This window comes from Poecilia formosa, unplaced genomic scaffold, assembly GCF_000485575.1.
Source record: "Poecilia formosa unplaced genomic scaffold, Poecilia_formosa-5.1.2 Scaffold16, whole genome shotgun sequence".
Taxonomy (NCBI): Eukaryota; Metazoa; Chordata; class Actinopteri; order Cyprinodontiformes; family Poeciliidae; genus Poecilia; species Poecilia formosa.
Window position 1 is genome coordinate 3,806,961 of NW_006799955.1, and position 24,591 is coordinate 3,831,551.

General features: G+C 39.4%; 2 protein-coding genes across 2 annotated transcripts; one reads left to right on the top strand and one right to left on the bottom strand.

Moving 5' to 3' along the window:
- Positions 1-1,743: 1,743 nt before the first annotated feature.
- On the top strand, positions 1,744-12,995 carry LOC103134358 (cysteine/serine-rich nuclear protein 3-like). Its single transcript, XM_007546575.2, has 5 exons — positions 1,744-2,197; positions 5,138-5,306; positions 8,834-9,093; positions 9,422-9,718; positions 11,040-12,995. The coding sequence occupies exons 2-5, from the start codon at positions 5,144-5,146 to the stop codon at positions 12,183-12,185; spliced, it is 1,866 nt and encodes a 621-aa protein (XP_007546637.1). The 5' UTR covers positions 1,744-2,197; positions 5,138-5,143; the 3' UTR covers positions 12,186-12,995.
- On the bottom strand, positions 12,952-23,483 carry LOC103134357 (polypeptide N-acetylgalactosaminyltransferase 3-like). The gene is made up of 12 exons (XM_007546574.2): positions 23,034-23,483; positions 22,648-22,929; positions 21,174-21,711; positions 20,551-20,723; positions 19,234-19,383; positions 18,847-19,081; positions 18,645-18,762; positions 18,299-18,499; positions 16,433-16,564; positions 16,090-16,191; positions 15,829-15,981; positions 12,952-15,734 (listed from the first exon to the last, which is right to left on the bottom strand). The coding sequence occupies exons 3-12, from the start codon at positions 21,668-21,670 to the stop codon at positions 15,621-15,623; spliced, it is 1,875 nt and encodes a 624-aa protein (XP_007546636.1). The 5' UTR covers positions 21,671-21,711; positions 22,648-22,929; positions 23,034-23,483; the 3' UTR covers positions 12,952-15,620.
- Between the last annotated feature and the right edge of the window lie 1,108 nt (positions 23,484-24,591).

The following is a 24,591-nucleotide window of genomic DNA, read 5'->3' on the forward strand; positions in this document are numbered from 1 at the left end:
GGACATTTCAAAAATAGCTGGAGAAAAACAGTCAAAAGAGATTAAAGGTCAAATCTGAGACATCTGTAGTGCCCTCTGGAAGCAAAACATGCTATTTCTAATATGACGCCACAAGCTGATGTAACTGAAAGCATTACAAGACAGAAGTGATGTATTGATCGGGCAAAAATGCATTAAAGTAAAGTTGAGACTTAGCGAGGTTAATAGAGATGATGTAGGGCATGAGAAAATAGAAACTGTATAGTTAAGCTGTTTTAATGAGACACAATGTAAGTACTATTTAGAACTTTTGATAGGATTAAATATTAATTTTTTTATATAACCTTCTTTCTGGCATATGCAGTAAATACTGAAGAAAAACTGATATTTGCTGGCCTAGTAAAAACCAGTCCCTTGATCTATGCTTTGCTTTGTACAGAGGGTCTGGATCTTAGGCTATTAAGAAATAATTGCCTGCTGGAAACATGGACTGTGTTGACGTTTTAAATAAATGGATCTCATTTTACTTAATCGCTAACGTTTGGCCATGACATGTGTAATCCGCCACCTTGATGAAGCTTACTGAAAATTGCAACCTCTGTAAACAACCCTACGAGGACTAGGGCAATTCAATCTTTTATCTCATACATTCTTATTGCTTTGACATTAATTGCTAAATATTTGGCTTTATTCACTTCCTCTGTTACTATTGCCAAACTACAGACAGACTACAACACTAAAACAGCGCAGAAATCGACAGAATCATTCTCGACACCTCCTGTTTGCCAATTGGCCCTGCTGAAATTCAACCGGAGAAATCCAGCTTAATGTGAGTAATCCCTGACAGAGTGCAGGAGATGAGAATCAAGTTGAACTGACTAGGCAGCCAATGGCCAGGCTGGGTCTTTGGCATCTTGCGCTTTAAGGTGTGGTGTAATTGTGGCTTGGAATTGCCATGTGTCTGTGATGACTGTAATTCAGGACTCTCTATAAGAGGGGGCGAAAAAATGTCTAAGCTTAATTCTATCCTGAAAGAGGAAGTGCTGGACCTTTTATGTTGACATACGATCCATCTGAGTGCAAGAAAGGAATTGTGGCTCTTTGACTGCAACAACTGGGGGCCCCACTAACTCTTCAGGAGAACTTCCTGGCATAGGAAGCATCAGGAGCACATGCACTCTGGTGCAGACAAATCCTATTTCCTGTGGATGAAGTGGTTTACGCTGACATTTGCTTGTCAATCTCTTCCAGCTAGACGGTGTTTGTGCAGAAAACATTTTTTTGTAGAAGGCTGTTTGCATTTGGACCAGTGTGTGTTTTGTTGGCGGATTTGATTTAGGCTGGGATCAAAAGAGACTGGAAGGGTTCTTGTTTTTTGGAGACCCCACCCTCTCTTCTTTTCTCAAAGATGTTTTTGGCATCAGATGTTTTTTTTTTTCTTTTCATCTATCCAACCACACTTACTATTACTCCCTCCTTACCTTTACTATTCCCAACTAAATCCCCTCATCTGTGCATTTCCCATTTAAACTCCTTGCCCCATTTTCACACACACCTCCCCTCATCAGTTTCTTTAACATTTTGCTCCCTCCACCCCACACACCAATAACTCTCCTTCCTTGCTCTCCTCCTGGTCCTCCTCCCTCCCCGTGTCGGTAAAAATATCTGCAGACAGCAGTGGCAGAAGCATGCCTGACTCTGCCTCTCTCTCTCTCTCTCTCTCTCTCTCTCTCTTTCTCTCTCTCTCTCTCTTTCTCTGTCTCTCAGACATCCCACCCATGTGATCTCACAGGCTGCCTCTGCTCCCTGCTCCACTCTCTGCTCCAGTCAGGCTCCTGCCTTTCAGCCCGGCTGCAGCTAATGAGCCTTTGTGCGGCCAAAGATAGAAAGCGAAGGGAGAGTGCAACACAGTGACAGAAGAGGCAGTTGAAGTGAGAAAGAGTGTCGTCTCGCAACAATAAAGCATATGTTACCGACAACGCAGGCAGAGCTGGAAAATTACTCGTCTCCCTCAACCTCCTGCACTCTCTGCTCTCCCTTTTTCTCCCTCGCTCATGCCCGTGAAGCTCAGGGGTCGCTGCAAGTCAGTGGGCTGAGACAAAATGAGAATCTCTCCATTCATCATGTTTCACCTTCTCTGAGTGGCCACATTTGTGACTGGGTGGTTGTAGCGCTGTGAGAAGAGGTGAGAGGAGTCACACTCGGCCAGTGGATACAGGTCAGTTGTTCCTGTGAGGGCTCACACACACACACACACACACGCGCGCACACACCTAGACACACACATAGAAGTGGTCACAGTAGGATTGATGTGTCATGACTTGCTCCAGATCCCTTAGGCTTGTTGGCGTCACTCTGGATGAGTGTTGTGAGCCTTTCTCTGTCAACTTTGTGAATGATGAAGAGAAACAAAATACATTTGTGATGAAAGTGTGCTGGAGAACTGGGAGCACTGTTGATTAAGGATGAGAGTTTATGTCTGGCTGAGTGTGTGTTCAAATAGAGGCAAACACAGGGAGGGGCTTTTCCAAGCATGTTTTTATTTATTTTTTTTTTGCTCCATTAATTTGTTTGGGATTGAGAAGAGTGTGTGCTTGCCCAGCTATGATCAGTGGAAATGCGGTGGAGACAAAGAAAGGGCTGTTGGAGAAGCGCAACAATCTCTGGTTTTTATTTAGCCATGATTGAAGAGGTTCACCTTGGACCACCCACAGCTCTGTGGTTTATGATGTCATCCGCACTGAAGTTTTCATACTGGCACAATAGAATGCAGATGAAACCAGGAGGGGTCGGTCGTATGGGCTGCTCTTTATTGCTAAGAGTCCCTCACACAGGGTATGTAGCACAGGAAGCAGGGACCATATGGGCAGGCACTATTTGTGAGAGTACATTAGAATCTCCATGGAAACCACTTTTGATATCAAAGCCTGAGCGCAGCATTAGCTGAGGGCTAAGCACAAAAACACGCTTCCAACAATGGTATCTAATTAAGACCCCCGAGTACAAAATGGGCTAGAATTTGCACAGGTCATCTCTGTTGGAAATTTCCACTAGTGCTTGCCAAGGTGTGAAGTGGCTAGTGAAAGCAATTCATTTTTTTCCCATGTGAGATCAAAAGCTTTTATAAGTCAGATTTTTTTTTTTTTTTTTTAGAATTATGTAATAAGCTATTTAATCTGTCATTAATCTCTCCTGTGTTTCTCATTCAGAAGCAAGAGGTTCATTTTCTTTTCAGCTGTATCCATGGGCTGAGAATAAACTGCATCTAGTTCAGGATAACGCTGTCTGTTTCATATCCAAATTATTATAAATTCTTCATGAAGAGAGATTTACCCAGTGAGGTTACCCTGACTGACTTTCTTGCCTCACATTCCTTGGTTGTAGGTAAAGCCGTTGACTCTGGAGGTTCTCCAAATGCTGGCCGTGCCATGCCACAGCAGCCTCCAGGGAACAATGACCCTCTGGCTGGCAGAGCCAGTCCTCCCTCTCCGGGTTGCACCCCTCTCTCTCTTATTCTCTCTCAGGCAGCATGTCTTACCGACCGAATTTGCATCTGTAATGACTTGATAGCAGAGCCCAGATGAAACAGCGAGGCTGTCTGTGAATGGAACTCCCCCACAAGCTGCTCTGGCAGATAGACAGAGCGGAGACTGGCTGAAGATGCACGCCGTCTCTACTGATTCCAGGTTCTGAGAGAGAGGGCGAGAGAGAAAGCAACCAGGGAGAAGCTGCCAGTCATTGCGAGGCTCGCTGTACCTCTGCAGCACAGTTCTGTGATTTAAAAATGCAATTATTACTGTTAAAACAGTGAAAACAAAGCCTAAATATTTATTATATTTAATGACTACATTCATACAGTTGCATATATTATGCAAGCTGTGTAAGGATTGAGCTTTCTGTCTGAATGCTTTGGAAGGAAAAAAAAAACAAAACAAAATTGAAAATGGTGCACTGTTTGATGTCTGCCACGCAGTAGTATTAGAGGCAGATTAAATGTGACAGTAATTAGTTTTGGTGTATTTGACTGATGAGCCTATTCTTGTTTATTTGTCTAATTGCATCATCAGTCAGGGGAGCTAATGGACTCTTGGTTGACATTGACGTAGTCTGCTACAAAATCCTTTGCATGACGTGCCAATGACAAACATTTGAATTGAGAAAAGCAGTTTGTTTTTTTTTTTCCCAGAGTGTGCACATGGCAAATATGGTATGAAAATAGTGCTGGCACTCCGGCTGCTGTAATTTTCCTATAACGGGGTATGCACATGGACAGTAATAAGCTTCGCCTGGTGTCATAAGCGTGGGTAAAAACACCAAGGGACCTTGGATTCATTGCATTTACATACAAGTTGAAAACAAAAGTGCGCAACATGACAGTGTAGAAGTAAAATGTTGATTTCACCAGCAACTGCAGATGGAAATTTTTACCAAACAGTTAAGAAACCCTTATATAATCATTTTATATAAGGGATGCAACAACATACAGTGCAGATGTATTTACTCAAATTGATGCTATTTGTGCTACTTTAGTCATAGATTTTTTTTTTTAAATCACATAAATACATTAGTCACATTTAATTGGATTGTTTTTTGAAGATTTTGTTTCACACTGTATGGGAAACAAACACGAGCACACATCTACCAATCAATTCAGAATTGACACTGAGAATGACATGTATCCATGTACGTATTAAATGTCTTTTCAGTTCATATGAAACATAAACAATATACTCATATTATGCAGTATTTCTAAGATTTGAACCTAGCATTGTGTTTTAAACTTAATTCTGATGGTCACCAGTGGAAGGTGAATAGATCCAGTCTCTCTCTTTTTTACCCTGAACCTCTCAATCAAAAAGGAGAATTAACTTCCTGTGGGGAAGATGTAGTTTGTAATTAGCAGCTTTACTATTTCCCCTCTGCTCCTTCGTGCCAAGGTGATCAATGACCCCGGGAAGCTGGGATATCAGCAAGCAAGACTGGATGTGTGTGTGTGTGTGTGCATGCATGCACGCGTGCATGCGTGGATGGGTGAAGGTAGGAGCTGGGGGTGGGGGCAGTCTGGGTTGGTGGCTAATTGAGTGAGTTGAGGATTATGAAGGTCCTAAACCGGGTATTAAATAACATGCAGCCCCCTTTTGCTGTGTCTCGCGTTCAGGTGCAGATGCGGCAGGCCATGAGCGGAATACTGAAGAGAAAATTTGAGGAGGTGGAAGCCTCCTCCTCCCCATGCTCCTCTGTACGGGAGTCTGATGATGAGGTCTCCTGCAGTGAGAGTGGGGATAGCAGCGACAGCGTTAACCCCTCAACGTCAGGTCCTTTCACCCGTGAGTTTGATTCTTTTAAATACATCCTCCCATTTCTGTTGTTCTACTGACAGCAAAATTATCTTTTCCTATCAGGAAAAAAAATAATGCTAAAATATATATATATTTTTTTCATTAAAATTGGTGGGATTCTCACAACCAAACTAATGTAGTAGCTCACAGGTATTACAAGATGCAGGTTAAACATCAATCTACGCATATTCAAATGAGCCAACGTTTGTGGATATAGAGCTGTGGCTGTGCTGTGAGGAGACTGGTGCTGATGATGAAGAGGAAGCATGCACAGCCAGCCTCGCTCATTAGGAGCAGCATCAGCTTACAGGCCTAAGCAGATGAATGAGCTGATCTCGAGTTTTGTGTGCTCATGCTTTACACAGACTGTATAATACTTAGAAAAATGTTGGTGAAGAGGTACACAAACAGCATATCTTTTGAATGAAGTAGTCCTACTTTGAGCCAATTTAGAGACGAATCCTGTAGAAATGTCATAGTGAGGACTGCAAATGAATTCTGTGGTGGTATTTACTAAGATAAGGTCCGTGAATCAATTAGTTTCTTGGACATGCTAAATAAAACAAGTCTTAAGTGTTAAAAGGTCACTAGAGATAATGGGATGGACAAGAAAAAAAAAGTGATTGGTCAGGTGTTAATAAAGAAGAATTACATGATATTAGCAAACCTCAAAAACTGATGTTATAGTTTGGAGTAACACTCCAAACTGTGCAAAAGTACAGTATTTACATAAATTAACTCTGAGCACGTTTCCAAACTTGACTAAATGCAAGCAGTTCACTCGGCTGATTAATCAAAGGTGCATTGCAAATAAACACTTCAACTTAATATTTCATAGACTGTCACCATTGCATGATTTACCAATATTTTGGATTAGTAGCTAATTTGTTAGATGGAATTTACAACGGTTGCTATTATTGTAATACCGTAATAATAATAATAATAATAATAATAATAATAATAATAATATTGCTAAAAATATATATTACTGCAAAGATCAATAGGCTATCTCGTTGACAACTCTCCTTTTTGATTTTTAAGAACCGTACTAACATGCTGATAGATGTTTCATCTTAATTTAGTGGAGGAAACAAAATTACTTTGCAGTAATTGAAAACAGAGGCAAGCAGCCTCAAACCACATAGTTTAAAAATGTTCTTAATTTCTTCAGAAATCAAATCATGAATTTTCACATCCTGTGCATGTCCTCCTTTGTCACAATATCTCACATATTGCTCTAAAGTCAAATTGAATTTCTCTGTTCTGGCACATAAATCACGTGCTTGTTAGCTGGACAACTGAAAATCAAATAAGTCATTTATAATCACATAGCTGTTGTTGGAGTAAAGCTTTGCATTGGAAGTATGTGGTTCCCTTAATTCACTGCTGCATTAAAACACCTGTCAGCAACATGTTTGACATTAAGAACTTCTAATAGTCATGCTTATTCAACAATGAAAATATCAGAAAAAATATATATTTTTGAGCTATTGAAAATGAATAAAAGCAGAATTAAATTCCTTTTGTTTTAAACAGCAGTTATTTTTGTCCAAAAGTCACTGATCATTTTCCGTTAGTCCACACGAATCAATTGTAGTTTAGAAGATAACATTTAGAGTTTGATTACTTTTCAGAATGCCGTAACAATCTGCAGATGTTGTTCCTTCAGCTTATCAAAAATAAAGGCAATTGCAGCTGGGATGTGAAGAAGCTTTATACAATAGAGATGTCTCAGAAACAGGCCTACTGCTGATGCACTCTGCTGTGATTCTTGGATTGATTTGACTTTGATTTAAAATGTAAAAAACGGTCTGTCTTCAAGTTATATCAGTTTCAAAGGCTGTAAAGAAAGTCAATTCTAATACGAGATAGTGTCCATGTGATGAGATTATTTTCAGTAAATAATTGATCCTTTGAAGAAAAAGGAATGGGATTTCTTTTTTTTTTTTTAAACAAAACATCCAAATTAATCAAAGCAGTATTTGTCTCTGTGTGTCAAAAATGACTTGACAAATGTAGAGATTCATTGATCAGAGATTTGTGGCCAATTTACAATTTCTCTTGAACAACTATATAATCAGAAGCTATAAAACATTCCATACGTTTTTTTCTAGGCTTCTCGCTGTGTGTCATCAATTATTTAAGTTACAAATAGAGATGATTTACTGCTACTGTGTGAGAAACTCATCTGTTATAAAAAAAGTGTTATGCTGTCATTTTAACACTACATAAAGTGGATGTTTAAGCTTTATTTTGCATCTTACTGGCTTGTATTACAAGAACAGCAATTTCTGTGTATATTTGCTCATGTGGGATTACCTTTTCCTTAGCTCCGATTTCCAAAAGATTGCCAACATTTTCAAATTCAGCATTTCCCCAAATAGATAGAGGACCTTCCTGTTATTTGCTGAAAGTATCACTCTCTCTTGTTTCACATTTATGTTTGGCACAATCACTATTTGTAAAGATCAAGTGGTGAAATTAATTTCTGAGTGCATCTCTAAAGAGCCAAAAAGAAATTAAAAAACTGCCAATTTTTTTTCTAACTGAATAAAAATTTGGCATTAGATCTACATAATGGAGATAAAAGTTATGGGGATATAAGTGTAGACTTTCCCTCTGCAGCCTCTGGTTGGTGGGGATCTGCTTAATGTCAGCAGTTGACTGATTTGACTGTTTTAATTTCCATGTTTTCTTGTTCTGATGATATAGAGTGGGGAAAAAAAAACAAAAAAAAACACATCTGCAGCTTGTTTGAGGAACAGTCAGGTCAAAGGTGACAAAGCCTTCAACAGCGTAAGGAATGCTTGTGTGCAAAAAAACGATTTGCACCTAAGATGTAATTAGGCTTTTAGAAAAATAGCTCAAAATCTCCACCACAACAAGGTTCAAAAAAGGTTCCTTTTACCTGATTTTGTTGTGCCTCTCCTCTGGAAGGTATGACAGTTTACATCTGTAATGAAAAGCATTGTCCTCCTTGTATGAGACGGAGAGCTGCAGCAACCAGATGGTTTCTATTTGTCCTTTCTCTCTGAAGGAGGGGGGTTGGTGGTTGAACATTGGGAAGGCTGCTTCTGAGTGAACGAGCTCTGCTCTGCTCTGCTCCTTGGGCCATGCGGATAATTTATGCTCCTAAATCGTCCTCCTCCTTGCACCTCCCCCTTGTAGAACTCTATAAAAAGACTCACCGGAAATGCCCGTCAAGCGGAGGAGTCCAAAGTGGCGTTAAAAACGGCGAGAAAAAGCCCCCCATTAAACTTAAGAATTCCTGCAATATAAACTCTATGTGGCAGTTTATATTGACACATTTTTCACAGCTATCGCGGCGTTCTTATGAGACGGCTTATAAACAATCAGAACAAAGTAGTGCTCGTCAATGTTTGACACTGTGTTTAGATTTGGCATCAATGATTCTTCTGCTACAAATTACTGCACTACATGCTCTACATATAGTTTACAATTTATTTGGTTTTCTTTTCATAATTTCTTTTTGTTACCACCGTTTTCCTTTTTAGCCGACTCGATCTTGAAGCGGGAGAAGCGCCTGCGGGCAAGAAGGGTGCATTTTGAGAATGTGACCGTGTACTACTTCAGCCGGCGGCAGGGCTTCACCAGTGTGCCCAGCCAGGGCGGCAGCACTCTGGGCATGTCCAACAGGCACAGCTGGGTCAGACAATACTCCCTTGGAGAGTTTGCCTTGGAGCAGGAGAGGATCCACAGAGATATGCTCAAAGATCACTTGAAGGAAGAGAAACTCAACTCAATAAAGCTAAAGGTAAAAGCTTCTTATGGGTCAATTAGAAATAAAACAGTTCAGTCTATAAATGCCTGTAATATATTGTTCAGCAGACAGAAGTCGTTGGTCTGAGGATTTAAGGCAATTTGTTGTATTTAGTTTTGTGATAGCAATTTAATTCTAACATATTTCTTAAAAATATAAAGTGTTGACTTAGCTTGTTACATCCTAATTGTTTGCAGAGTTGCCCATCAAAAAATTACAATTAGAGCTATTAAACGAAACTAAATCTTCAAAGTAACATGGAGGCGTTAGGTAAACAGTTGATACTTAAAGTGCCTGGACGTGCTCCGATCTCGTTTTTCAGCTGACCAAGAATGGCACAGTGGAGTCGGAAGAGGCCAACACGCTCACAGCAGAAGACATCTCAGATGACGACATTGATCTTGACAACACAGAGGTGGACGAGTACTTCTTTTTGCAGCCTCTTACTACTAAAAAGCGCCGGGCACTGCTACGCTCCTCCGGCGTGAAGAAGATTGACGTGGAGGAGAAGCACGAGCTTAGAGCCATTCGCATGTCCAGAGAAGACTGTGGCTGCGACTGCAGGCTCTTCTGTGACCCTGAGACGTGTGCTTGCAGCATTGCAGGGATCAAGTGTCAGGTAGATTCCACAAAATACATATTTTACACAGAGTCTTTACACATGTGTTGACAGACCTTGTAAGCATGTAATAATTCTTAACAATTATTAAGTCTTTTATTGCAGTGGCGTATTCTCACGGTGAAAAAATGTATAAAAGTTTAACTTAATTTCATAAAATGTATTTAATAGTAGGGTGAAAAATCAACCTTAAGACATTTTAGTTAGTTTTTACCAAACGCTCCCATCTCACAGTCATAATGAAATTCAGTTTTTTTAAAGCTGATAGGAGGGTTAAAAAGCTTTCACTAATAACTCATGACTTTATGTTGCCTCTGACATAAATATTATACGTGCATTTAGATTTGCCATTCTACAAAATCGAAAAGAAAACAAGGCAGACATGTTGACTCAAAGTTGGAAAATTACTACAACACTGAAGCTTATGACTTAACGTGCCCTTACGTGCAGTCTGATCAATAAATAATAAAAAAAAAGCATTAACAATGGCAAATGGAGCTGGACCAGGACATGATTTAATCTTCTCGTCACAAATAGTAAAGATGGTATGAGGTAAATAAAATTCTGATAGCTCACTTAAAGAATTGTAGAAGCAAGTTGCAAACTTAATGTTACTAAACTTTCATAAGTACCACTAGATGTTTTGATCAAAAACATTTGTCCATCCTACCGTTACAAATGTTAAGTTGGCTAAATGCTTTTGGGATCTTACTGGGAGACAAATCCTGAAATTGTGTTTTCTTGCAACAATCTTTTACACATTTCTGAAGATTTTGGATAACAATCTGTTGGAAAGGAATCAGAAATGGCTCTTCCAGATAACAAAAAACAAGTTTCCATTTGATCTTTCAACTGGATAATGATTCGAAGTATATGACCAAACAAACAAAAAGGCACAAAATTAATTCCTTGCCCTAAATTTCAATTTGGGAAAGGTTTAAAAGAAGAGTCTAAACTCAGGATTCTGGACAAATGAGAGATAATGCAAAGGAATGACCAAAGTGAAGATTCAGTCCTGTGCTGTTAAAAAAGGAGATGAAGGCAACTGTGGTTTTGAAAACAGCTGTTACATAATGTAGGTCGACCTTCCCACTGAATTAGGTACTTTACATTTGAGGTTGAGTTTCTCCTAATTTTTCAGCAAGAGATTATGTTAGTGCACTAAACAACAAATATAAAATACACCTGTTTGCCCATATTTGTGAAGGGTCCTGTCTATTTAAAGAAAAATGCATTGTCTGATGATAAAACATTAAAGGACAGGAAAAAAAAAATCATTTAACAGAAGGCATGCATCACAGAGTGCTGTATTTTTCCCCAGGTGGATCGAATGTCATTCCCATGCGGCTGCACAAAAGAAGGTTGCAGCAATTCAACTGGAAGAGTAGAGTTTAATCCCATCCGCGTTCGAACTCATTTCCTGCACACCATCATGAAGCTGGAGCTGGAGAAGAGCCGCGAACAGCAGCAAACCTCCCAGGCCAACGGTTACTGCGCGGAAACCAGCGACATGGGGAACGGGAACCTGTTCACGCAGTCGCAGCACAGGTTGGAGTACTCTTTGTCTGATGCTGTCCCACAGACGGCTGCAATGCACCTGCACTCTGTAGATGAGATGGAGGAGCCTCTGGATGATGAAGACGAGGAGGATGAGGAAGAAGAAGAAGAAGAAGAAGAGGAGGAGGAGGAGAACGAAGATGACGAGGAAGACGAGGAGGACAGCAGCAGCGTATGTAGCGGGTTGTCTGATTCCAGCACACAAAGCTTTGCGAATAGCGACTCGGAGGACGAGGAGGAACCTGCAGGGAAGTCTGAGAATTATGAGGCTGACATGACGCCTCTAGCAGTTTCTCACACTGAGGTGGTGCCAATGTCCTCGGTGATGTGCTACACTGACGGCTCCGTGGGTCATGACAGCCGTATAAATGGAAACCCTTACATAATGAACTCTTCCTCCGCTGACTACTATCAGCTGGGGAGCTCCAGTGCCGACTCGAATGTCCATGCCAGTCGGCCCAGTGAGTCTTACAGGGAGGCGCTAGCATTCCCAGAAACGGTCGGCGCAACCAATGGAAATTTGGCCCAGGGACCGTTCAGCATGACCTCTGGGGAATTCACTGGCTACTCTAATCATACGGAGGAGGAGTACACAACCAGTCACCACCGTAATCTGAATGGGGGCGGTCCGGCTGCCGCTTTGTGCTGCTACCCACCCGACCAAAACACCAAGGTGCTGTCCAAGGCCATGTTTGTGGAGCAGCGTGAGAACCGGAACCAGACAGAGTTTCAAAACTACCTTAACAACAACAGCCAGGAGTCCTACAGCAGTAACAGCGTCACAGGTATGGCAGCAGAACAGCCACCCCAAGAATCAAGTGCTAATGAACATCCTGATTTAACCTTACTATCAAACAATACTAAGAAACTCCCTTTACCAGACCATTGCCCTGAGGTCACAGCCAATTAAGAGGCCTCAAGCTTTTAATTATTACATCCTCACTTGAACTCGACTATGGCATACTTTTATGGAACATCTTCATTGCCTTTTTTGAAAACTACTTTCAGAGCAATGTACGAAACAATACTACATTTTTCATCCATAACTCTTAAGCCATAGGTTTGTGATGGAAACACTTTTGTGGTACTGTTGACAAATGCAGGTTTCTCCGTTACCGTGTTCGTGCTCAGCTCCAAGACAATACAAAACAATACAAACACAACTAATGTCATGCTGTGCAATGTAGCTTGTATTTGCAGAACTCAAGTTCAAGTATTCAAGCAAATATTGTACTGTAGATTGAACTTCTGTCTGCTGTATGTGCAAAAAAAAAAAAGTCAGTTTTATTTATTGTGACTGAATTATAAGTGTATCCTTAAATATATTGTAAATGTTTTCGTAAAAATATGCATGCCGATTGGGACTCATTGGAAAAATTGCCTCCATTTACAAAACAAGTTGTATTAATAATGTCCAGTTATCTTCTTTTATGTCTTCAAAATCATAAGATTTCAGAATTCATTTAAATCCAAGTGATCAGTCATGTCATTTTGATGATTTTTGCTCTTAGTCTTATTTGGGGTCCAGTGGCACGTTTTTGGTTATTAATGACCAAATCTTATGTTTAAAACAATTGTATATTAAAATTGCAGCTACCGCAGTTATATTTTTGGTTTATTTTTAAATAATCCAGGAAATGTTTGATTCCTTGAAGACAACAGAAAGTTTTTTTTTAAAGGGCATATACCATTTTGTACCTTCGGCTCTAGCTTGTAGATTACAATAGTAAACATTGCTCATGTGCAAAATCGAGGGAGCACAAGCAGGCAAAAATGCAGCCAAAAGCTGCAGAAGAGCAACAACATTACTTATGGAATGCAAATAACACATCCTCTCCTCTGAGAAGCCCCTTGCTCAACAACTGAGTCACCTTAGTGGTTTGGCTGTTGATTCCTTTCTCGAGCTATAGGTCATGATCATTGCAAACCTTTTTATATGGTTGTTCCTTTCCTTAAAAAAATATTCATGTTGTTTCAGCGTCCAGGGGGTATCCCATTTCCAAAAGAGACTTTTTGGCAGGTGAGGACTATTCTGTTCCATGGAGCTCGTCCACATTTTCTACATCGATAATCTTTCAAAACAAATAAAAACAGTGTGCATTCTATCCTTTTCCCTCTCCGTCTATCAAGTGTCCATACACCCATTTGGTACAATCAAACATTCATACATTCTTTTAGTTGAGAAACAATTTCTTTTCTGTCTATAAATGCTACAGTCATTAGTGAAAGTCTTCCCGTTTCAGTGTTGATCTTCTTTAAATACCAAAGGAACGAAAGGCTGATTTAAAATGATTAAATTACACCTTACAGTCTAAAGAGGAAGTTGTTTTTTTATGTTGCTCCAGTAACATTAACTAAAGGAGGTTCAATAGGCATGATTGGGCTTTTCTTTTTAAGAAGTTCTTAAAACGGCATAGAATAACCTTTTCATTTACAGTTGCTTTGCAGAATTCAGATTTGTTCTTCAGGTAAATGGTTACACAGAGTTGACAATCAAAGTCTAATTTTAAATAGGATTGATTTTATGAGCATTAAAAGTTGAACTACTGAATCATTTTAGCCATAAAGCCTGTTCATTTAAAATGTGTGCATAGTGGCATTTGTAAACATTGACAGAATGAAACTTAATTATGGAAAAGCTCAAACGAAGTCCATTAAGTCTTTGCTCATGCATAAACACAAGAACGTGCTCCATTTTCAAGCTTAAATATACATTCAAATTTACTGAGTTTAGCATTCAATCGTCACCATTTTGTTCATTAGATGGGATCTCCCAGAAAGTCCCCAAATAACTTTGAAGTCATCAGTTTCATCAACACAAACCTATAATACATAGAAATTGTGCCAAAGTGTACAGTGTGGGAAGGTTCTTGAAGGCGTTGCACCCACTTAGGATTACTGTGTTTTAATTTTCAGTATTTATTACGAATGGTTAAATGACGTGTATTTATTGTGGTTTACTAAAAGTCTGTATTAAGTAACTTGATATGTTAAAATTGTCTTTTGTTTCATGCGAGTTTACGTGAATTGTAACGCTTCATGTGCCTGGTTTCTTTAATTCTGCTTCATATTTGGTGAAATGCATAGGATTTGCACAAAATGGTCCATTCTGTTTTTCCAAATTATGTTTTTAACTGTACATAAAGCCTACATAACTTTCAGTTGTTGTATTTTGACATGTTTTCAAATTCATTTTATAAAATGTGATGTTATGAAACATTTTCAATGCACATTGTCTGTACTGTAGAAGCTTGCCATTCGTAGGTGCAAAAGTGCCCTCTGCTGACCACAGAAGGGAAGCGTGAGTGAACCAAGCTTTACCCAAAACTATTTATTTATCTCATAATCACATCTTCAGACTTTAAGTACACTGAACACAAAACATTTGCCATTTCAGAAAAGTCACCACGTTCAATCTGAAAGCCCAACGCAACATTCACAGCCCTCAAAACACTAGTGCCTGCACCAGAAATGCATAGGTTCACTCCTGCAGAGGCATTTAATTAAGTGGATTTTCTTATAATAAACTGAGAGTTCCCCTTCATAATCACTAAAGAATAAACCCTCAAATAATTGACATATTTAGCTGATTTTAAAAATAAATTTCAATCACTCATGATGTTTTACTACTCTTATGTTTGTATTGCAGTTACTGTAAGTTTTGTCTTTTGATATTCAAACATCTTCAGACACACTGTTAACAAATCAAGTGGTCCTTTTACAATCAATTGCATTATAAAACAGGTCTTAAAAAAGGAAAGTTGGTATATCTTGATTTAAACTACTTGAGCCCCAGATGGTTTTCATAAAAAAATTACCCAATTTTATTTAAGACTGGGTAATTTTTTATTTTTATTTTTTATTATATGAAATTGCCCAATTTCATATAAAGACTAATAAAAAAATGTTAGATCTGAGACACTTTTTAAATGGACATTTCCTATTTATACTGTCCATCACTTTACTAGGACTTTTTTTAAATCACCAATTTTACTGTATAGATTGACATGCACATCCTCAGTGTATCTTGTTGCAGTATATGCCAGCTTTAGCTAATAATCTGGTGTATGCTTTGGTTGCAAAGTGATCTAAAACATAAAAGGCACTTGTCTAATGTGCAACTGAATGAATTCTTGGAGCAGAGGCACATGATGTATTCTTCCAAAATCCACAATTTCCAACAGCAGCAATAGCAAAGATTAGTCCTTTTATGTATAAAAAAATAAATTAAAATTCAATGTAGTTTATAATCTATAAAAAAAAGCTGCATACATTATGAGATACTTGTGTCCTTGTATGCTTCATGCATACAAAGTCGACATTTGCAAAGTAGTGGTTTGCAGACTCAGACGAAGGACCAGTGTTGATATTGGTCTGAGGGGTTGCACGGAGCCAAATATGGATTCTCATGATGGGCAGTTAGACACATGTTCAATCCTGGCAAGTAGAGCAACTGGTTCTAAGGAAAGAGGGGATAACATTACTACTCAGCTACAAACATAAAGGGTAACCAGCGAATCTGAAATGAAACAAATGGAAAAGAGCAAACTCACATCCTTCAGCTCCCATTTTTGTTGGGTTCCTACAAATGTATTCATGCCTTTGTACTGGCAGTCTTCCAGCGTCACAGCCAACCCTGCCCCATGCAAACACAGCTCCTTCTGAATGTTGTGTCTAATTTCGTGACGTGTGGAATACTCAAAGTACTGGGGGTGCAGGAAATGTTGGAAAATTAAATCACCATCAAAAAAGGTGGTGAAATCCCACCGAGGTTTTGACAAGACAGATAGAAAGTAATTTTTTTTTTTACTGACCTGGTTTCCACCAAGTCCATGACATGGGTACATAATCAGCGGTTTCCCACCCTCGTTGTTCTCTCCAGCATCCAGACATGTGTCTTTCCCCACATTTTTTACCTACAGAAGGAAAAAAAGGAGTGAAAAAATTGGAAAGTGCGAGTGAGCAAGAGGAAACAAAATGAAAAACTAACATCCAGCACAAGCTGTTCAAACAACTTTAGCCTCTGAAGTGCTTTTAGTGGTGTTAAATTGGAACTGACTTGTACCAAAAAGAGATCCCAAGAGGAAACTCATAGTGGCTAGACAGAGCTATGGGGTCTGAAATGAGGAGAACTGGTGGTAGAGAGTGTGATCTTACCGAGCCAAAGAAGACTGGGTTTAGATCAGGCATAAAAACTTCTGGATAAACGTTGTTCAAATACCACGAGAAGCTTTTGCACTGCAGTCGCTCCCGGAGGTCCACACGTTTGGAAATATCCCCAAAATTTCTCTATCGTAAAGACAAAAAACAAAAGTAGTTAGGGGGTAGCTAAAGATTTCAACATTTAAAGACACTCTCTTGGCCCCATGTCTCATCAGTACACAGAGAGATTTGAAATAATTGGAAAACTAAATAAATGTTTATATACATTACTAAAAATTAGAGAAAGACCAATCAGCCATTTCCTGAAAGACATTGATCTTCTGTTTCTTCTAAGATCTGACCTGCTCTTAAGTTTATAAAAGTGTTATAACTACACTGTATTAAACATAGCTTGATGGAAGTAGAATTCAAGATAAAATGGAACTGATTTTATGCATCAAAGAATGCCTCCCTAATCTTTCAGATTTTCTTCACAAAAAAAAAAAAAGTTAAAAAAATATCATCAGCTTACATGCCGTTTGTTGATGCATTTAAGATAAAAAAAAAAAGGTGGAATCTTGTATGTACTGAAGAAATACAAAAAGTCTTTAATGCTAGACCTGCCATGCACAATTGAAAATGTATTAGTATCTGGCCTACCTCAACTAAAAACTGTGGCATATTCACTTTAAAGTGGATAAGATATTTAGAATGTTTAAATCTGCAACCTCTTAATTTTGCAATAACATTTGCACAGCTGTGCTGTGGTGAGGGGGTGAGGAAAAAAAAGTCACTCTCTTGGCAAGGAATAAATTAGTTACACCCTAGTAAACAATGACACCCTAGTAACAAACTATAAACTTTGTTTTCAAAGGCATGAAAAACATTTATTTCTCAAAATTGTAAGAGTGAAAAAATGCAAAACAAAATAATAATGGATGCATACGGGCATACTTCAGTACAGTCATTTAGACATTTGGAAACTGCATTGTTTTAAGGAATGATTTTGAACTTGATGGAAGCCACATGTTTGGAAACCGGTGACAAAGTAACACTGAACCACCAATAATAATATAATAATATGGGGAAAATAAAAACATGTGGAAATAAAAAAAATAAAAATAAAAAAAATCAGATGAGTGATGGCCAATCTTTTTAAACTTGTGCTTGCAGATAAGAATAAAATCTAAAAATATGTGCCATGAAATTGTATTCAAACTTAAATAAGTAGTGTTGGTCCATTCCAAAACAACACATGAACCTGTATTGTAGTCCTGTTTAAAAACTAAATGAATTGAAAAGGGGTGAAAGGGAAATAATGACAAGAGCTCTTTATTAATACAGCAAAGAGAATTTAGCACACTGGACCCTAAGGAGTTGTGGACAACAGCATGTCTGAAATCTGCAGGACTGGATTGACCTCTTTTTGTGAAGTAAAGCCCTTAGAGAAATGTTTATGACCCCTTCAAGAGCACGTTAGCCAGCACCACGAGTCTGTCATGAAGTAGTACCGATGTTCTTTCGATAGCATCGGTACTAGATGCTATAGAAAGCATCTGTGTGTATGTTAAAAGAATTTGTATAGAGAATTAAACTCTTAAACCTTTCTCCTGGAGAGGGCATGCTTTCCCCTATGAGAGCATCTTAAGTAACGTATAATCAGATCTAAGGCTTGTTGTAAGCATTTCAAGGACAGGAGCTGGGATTTGCTCAAGCTTGTCTAAAGAGGGAGATAATAAGTGGTCTTGAAAACACTCATACACAGCCATAAGTGGTGGAAACACAAGACACAGCCTCAGGAGCAATTTGCTACTCCTTCAAGACAAGCACATTTAATTGACATAATTTCAGAAGCGTATTAACAGCAAAACTGGCACTTACATTCTTGGCCATTTGTGCAGCTTGCTGGTTACGGCGGTAAAAGATCTCCTTGTATTCGTCCATCCAGACCTCAGCCAGTCGTACCTGATTCCGTGCAATCACCTGCGTGCCCTTGGGGAACGTATGTGGACTTTTGGTCCTGAAAACATGACCAACTACGGAACATGGGATGATCTCCAGCTGTCCACCACACTGCCACACCTGCAAGTTAATGAAAGCCAGCAGAAACAGATGCAGAGTTAGACACACCCGTGACACCTTCTGGAAACTGGGAAAACTCCTAGGCTCAAAGGCGGTTATAAATAAGAAAGCTGATGCTGAAAATGACACCAAAGTGACATCTCACCCTAAATGACATCTCAATGTTTTCAGCACCCCAGATTTCCATTTTTTCATCATAGCTTCCAATATGGTAAAAATATTCTTTAGAGATTGAAAAGAGTCCACCGGCAAACGTGGGAGTCCTATAACGTACAAGGATTTTATTACAGGAGGTTAAATATTAACACATTGGTCACATACTCTATTGAGTCACAGATTGTATTTACTTTATGGGATACGTTTCATCCTTTCTCCTCTGCTTCTCATGATCGGGTAGAGTCTCCCAGCCAAAAGAGAGACCCCAGTCAAAGTTCCCCCGATTGTGGTGCTGACCATATGGGGAAGGTTTCATGAACTCAAACGTATTGAGGTCAATAGTTGTTATGTCAGGACTCACAACGGCGGTGTAGTTCTCAGCAATCCTTGCCAACAGAGGTTCCAGCCACCCATGGAAACACTCACCTGTTAGTGCATGCATAGAGAAGACAGCCTGTCACAGCTCTATTATTATTCATCGCTACAATCACAAACATTTTCAAGAACAATACAGTGCATAGTTAAGGGCGTGTGTAGAATAGTTTAAGTGTTTGGTGACGTGAGTGGTGTTGACTAACAATGGGCGTCGAGAAAGGTGAGGGTGTCACCGGTGGCCACGGAGGCACCCAGCAGGCGAGCGGTTATGAGTCCTTTCCTCTCTCGCTGACGGACTACTCGGACAATGTTCAGCTTCTTCAGATACTCATCCAGGTCATCCTTCAAAACATCTGAAAATTTAAGATTATAATTAAAGGAGTCTGTTGAAAACTGGGATACAAAGAACAGATGCAGAGAATGAGAAATTACGGTAATTGTTTCTGCAAAGTTCAAAATAACTATTGGAATTAGAAATGAACTGTAAAATGGCCTGGTGATTGGATCAGAGGAGTGTTTACCTTCACCAAAACTCAAAAATCTTTTTACATGATCTTTTTACAAGCATACACCATATCTAAGCACTACCATGCCACGGTAACTACAGCAGTCTTCAGTGTGAAGGTTGGTACTGCAGGAACAACATTTATAGCTATAAATGTTCATTATTAGTGCTCAAAGTCAGACTGTGGTTGGTGCTGATCATTTTGCTCACAGCCATTTTTTACTTCTGCCACATTAAATCCATTTATACCTTGACTGGAACATTTTGTCAAATGGGCACAAGATTGAATTGAGTAAAAGCTGTCTGCAAGATAGAGAATGATGGCAAGACTTTCAGTTTATACCAGGAAGGATAAGCGTATCACAGCTAGGTTGCTCTGTTTAAGCACTTTGAGCTTACAACCGCTGTCAGCAGTGGAGCATGCTGGATCTGTAAATATTAGCATATTGGAAATGTCACCATTAAGATAAGAGTTTACATTTCCAGGAAAACAAAGAGGCGGCTGTCTAAAGCTAGTAATGCCAATCCATTTACCATTTAAATTGTGAAAGGGACAAATATGTAAACCACTCATCGCAAGACGCCAAGGCAAAAATATTTCAAATGCTCTACAAGTTTCTGAAGAGAAATCAAAATTGGCTAAAATTGGCACAGACAATACAGTCCTTCACAGAAAATGGAGATTAGAAATAGACGATACATTTCTAAACAGTAGCTCTCTGATAAGATGCAAACTTAGAGTACCTCATATGTTTGGATAAGACTTCCCAGTATGCTAGTCTCTTAATACATCTGACCAATATCATTGTGTTATCTCTTCTGAGGCCAGTCGCTGCTAAATCCTTAGAAAGTATTCACCAACAGCCTCTTGAGTTCATTTGTTATCCACATCAAAAGCCACAGAAGGAGTATAGTGCTGTCCTATGAACTGCCCACCCAGCATGCTACCTGTAATGAACCCAAAAGCTCAGCAGAGTGGTCTTTACAGGGGTCCCATTTAATTTTTTTTTTTTACCATCCACACTGGCGTCGTCCACCAGGATGATCTCCTTGAGGAGAATTGCAGGGGAAGTGTGGAGGACGCTGTAAACTGTCCTCAGCAGAGTGCTCCACGCCTCGTTGTGAAACACAATAATCACACTGGTGGTCGGCAAGGGGGGACAGCGCTTAAAGGTTTGCTCGATGCATCTGCAAAAAGGAGGACAATGGAGAAAAAAAAAAAAAAAGATGTGACTATCCTGAAAGTCTTAAGAGATTGAGGTTACAACAACTGTGGAACGTTGCCAGTGGGGAGTCTCCTTAAGCTGCATTTGTCAACCTTTAAGCTGGGATGGGGGAGATGTTGCTCAGTAGTTCAAATACATGCAACCCATTTAGCAATTCAGATGGATGACATTTCTGCCTGTGATATGTGGTGACTACAATCAAATACTTCGATTTCAACTTTCATCTGAACTCGGCCACAAGATCACACCGGCATGCAGAAATAATAACTTAGTCAGTACAATCATCTCAGTGGTTTTGGCCAGACATTTTCCTCTGCTACTAAGAGTAAATAGAAGTAAGTTATTTAGATTTGAAAGTAGGGTTGGATTACTGTGTTTACATTAAAAAAAGTTTATAAAGATGTCCACATACTCTGGTGGTCTTGTGTCTGCGCCCAGGTCTCGGCTCAAGGAGACGCGATCGCTTGCATAAACGTTGAAGCAGTGCTTCTCTTCACCCCTGTCCTTCTCCTTCTGTTCTTCCGGACTGAGTGAATCCGTGTGGAAAGGTTTCCCAGCAGCTCCAGGAGAGAGAGGGTTCTGGGGTGGCCTCTCTAGAGCCGGCCTGAGCTCAGCAGCAGTGTAGTGACCCGGCAGGCAGGAGGCTCCCCCTGGTTCATCCTGCTGCCGTACGGGGGCTTTGATCTGCATCTTTGGCTTTGCCTGCTTGAAGTTATTGACAGCCCCTATGACCATTCCCAGCATGCTGTCACGCTTCACTGCCATCTCCTTCAGCCAGGGATCCTCCTGTTGGCTTTGTGCCCCCACTTCCCATTGTATAAAAAACAGAAATGTGACAAACACTATGGTCACTATGACCAGTTTAAGTGGATGCAGCGGTCTTCGGAGAACTCTTCGAAAAACACTCATCCTTCTTTCTTGGCTGTGGCTGGTTGTGGATGAAGATCCAGCTGTAATAAACACACATGCTCACACATTAACAAAGTAAATGCAGTGTTTAATATTAAGAGAGAAAAATCCTGGAGAAGTAACCATCAGATGCAAATTACACATTATTTACTATGTATTGGTGCTACACTGCAGTGTTATTTCAAAGTTTGTTTGTATCCTAAGATTGCACTGAATTTTGTCATCTTGGACATCATCACACCTTTACAGTCAAACTCAAAATTGATCATACCCCCATATTTGGGGGTGTGATTGTTTTTTTGTTGTTGTTTTTTTTAAGTTAATATCATTTTTAGTCATAAGTAATGAGTTGAAAATATTAAATGATTACTTTAAACCCAAATCTGCCAGAGGCATAAATAATTTTGGCCTCAACTGTACAAGCCATTTACTTTTAAAGACATAATTTAAACATGATTTCATAGCCCAATCACAATAATTTAACGACAGTGCAAAAGTCAAAATGAATGGCACATGCTGTGCCAGGGAAGGTTACAAGCTACCGTGGCTGGATTGAATATTAAACATATTAGCCTATAATTCAATCATATTTTATGTTTTAAGAGAAAAAAAAACACTCCCTTTGCCCTTCCCTGTCGTTTTAATTTATCCAATTTCTTGTAGAATTTAACTTGTTTTAGCTCCTAAATTATCTAATGTATAGCAGGAAAAACGTCCATCCATAGATAATGTAAACTGCTACGCCAATTTTACTGATTAAAGTTTTTTTTAACAGCGTAAAATTAGTTTCAGTTCAATATGAACTTTAACATATATAAAAAAAAAAAACAGCAAACACAACTTAATTATCATCAAAACATTAACCGCACATGGTTCAAATGGAACAAGTATCTGCGAATTCTTAATCGGAATTGTCTCAGATCTGTGTATCAGAATGACAAGTGATTTCGCATTCCTTCAAACAAAACAACACGTACCACAAGTCGCTGAACTGAAGCTTACGCTTGGCAGTTCATTAACGAAGTTTTAAAAATCCACGGATATGGCATTTTGCGCTAACTGGAGATCATCTGTTTGCTGCTTTAATCCCACAAAAAAAAGTTCAATTTTCAAAAAAGACAAAAGTTTTCTCTCTGACTTCAACAAACTTCCGTCTCGTTGGTTCCAGGTGTGCTCCTCTCAGGTAGAGGGCGGTGGCACGGCGGTGCGCGTGCGCACACCAGACCTCTGCGTGTCAAAATAATGGTCAGAATCCATATCTGGAACACAAAAGAGAACTCTTATTCAAACAAGAGCATTCTTCTTTTAAATATCGGAAGCTAATTGTTGATTTCAGACCAATACGTAGACGATAAGAACAAACCTGTGGCTGAGCCAAAGCGAAACCAGAGTTTTCCCATCGGAGCTGCTGAGAATCTGGAGCGGTGTCATTAATAGGATTTGTTCAACTGGTCATTCACTGGGGCAGTTGCTGGGTTACAAATAATGGAGGAACGCCATATACCCCACCGCGTCCAATCACGCTACTGGGAAGCACCACATCCTGCTCGTAGAGCTTAAAACTTCAGAGTCGATTAAGAAACTAATAAACAGAAAATGATCCGAAACGAATCATTGAAGTTAGAGTCATCATCCAGCATGTGAGCGGCTTTAGTTCTTTTTTTTCTTCTTCTTTTCTGATAGAAGTGATGAAAGCTGACACTCACCGCTTGTCTAATCTCTGAAATGTCCCAAGAATAAAGCTCAAAACGATTTGGATGATTGAGGGAGCAGAGAAACGGGCTCCAGCCGAGCTGACCCTCCCCTGGTGCCCAATTTGGAGTCTGTCTCTCAGTTACTCCATCTGTGGGGACTGTGCCCCCCCCATCGCTTCCCGTGGCAGGAAGCCAAGATATTATGTCCATTAAAATGCTGACTGTGTCCTGCGGGTCACGTCTGTAGGTGTCGTTATGTTCATCATCGTTTAGGAGGTTGATAAAATAAAAAAAATAAAAAAAAAGAATGTGGCAAAAACTCCAACTATGTTTTAAAAGGATTCTTCTGAAACCTATTTTCACCCATACAACAATTAAAAGTTCAGCTTTCAATCACCATGGGTGCCTTCAGAAGGTTTTGTGAAGGATGGCCAGATGGGGGATCAATAGCCTTGGAGTGGCACATAAAAACTAAAACAAACAGCAACAAAAAACATAACAGATTATCAGTTTTATTTCGATATGAAAAAAACTTGAAAGTGAAAGAATATCCCCTTGGCAGAGTTTTTTTTTCTTTGGATTCCTTTTTTTTCTCCCTCCCACACATACATGTTTCAGTTCATCAAACCAATTTCAACATAATACAAAAAGCATACACAATGCAGTTTTGCAAGGATGATTAATTATTTAGTAAAACACACAATCCTGACCTGCTATGAAAAAGTAATTTATCCATAAACCACCCTTAGTTTCTACAACTGGCACCAAGAGTTTATAACGGGTAATGACCCTTACATCATAGTGGAGATTTTTTTTCTCTTTTTTTTTTTTTTTTTTGCTGAATTTATTCTCAGCAACATTGTGGGATTTTCAATATGGATTGCATACACAGCATGTCCATTAGGGTGCATGTCAATCTGACTATACTACTTTTATGTGCTTAAGGAATACAGAGGTGGACTTGATGGCGTTTGATAGTTTCATTCTTGTCTCACAAATCCATGGATAGATTTCCCAAAAGTCTTGTGGGTACCGAAGATGTCTTTTTGGCAAATGTGAGATGGCTTTGTGCTTCTATTGCTCACTGGACATCCTTCCAAGTTCCAACACAGCAATGATCAAAACATAAACACAAGGCCAAGTCACCCTGTAGCTAGTAATAGTGTGGGTTCTGAAGTGGCCACCTCAGTCTTCTGACTCCAGCATCATTGAACTACAGTGAAATAT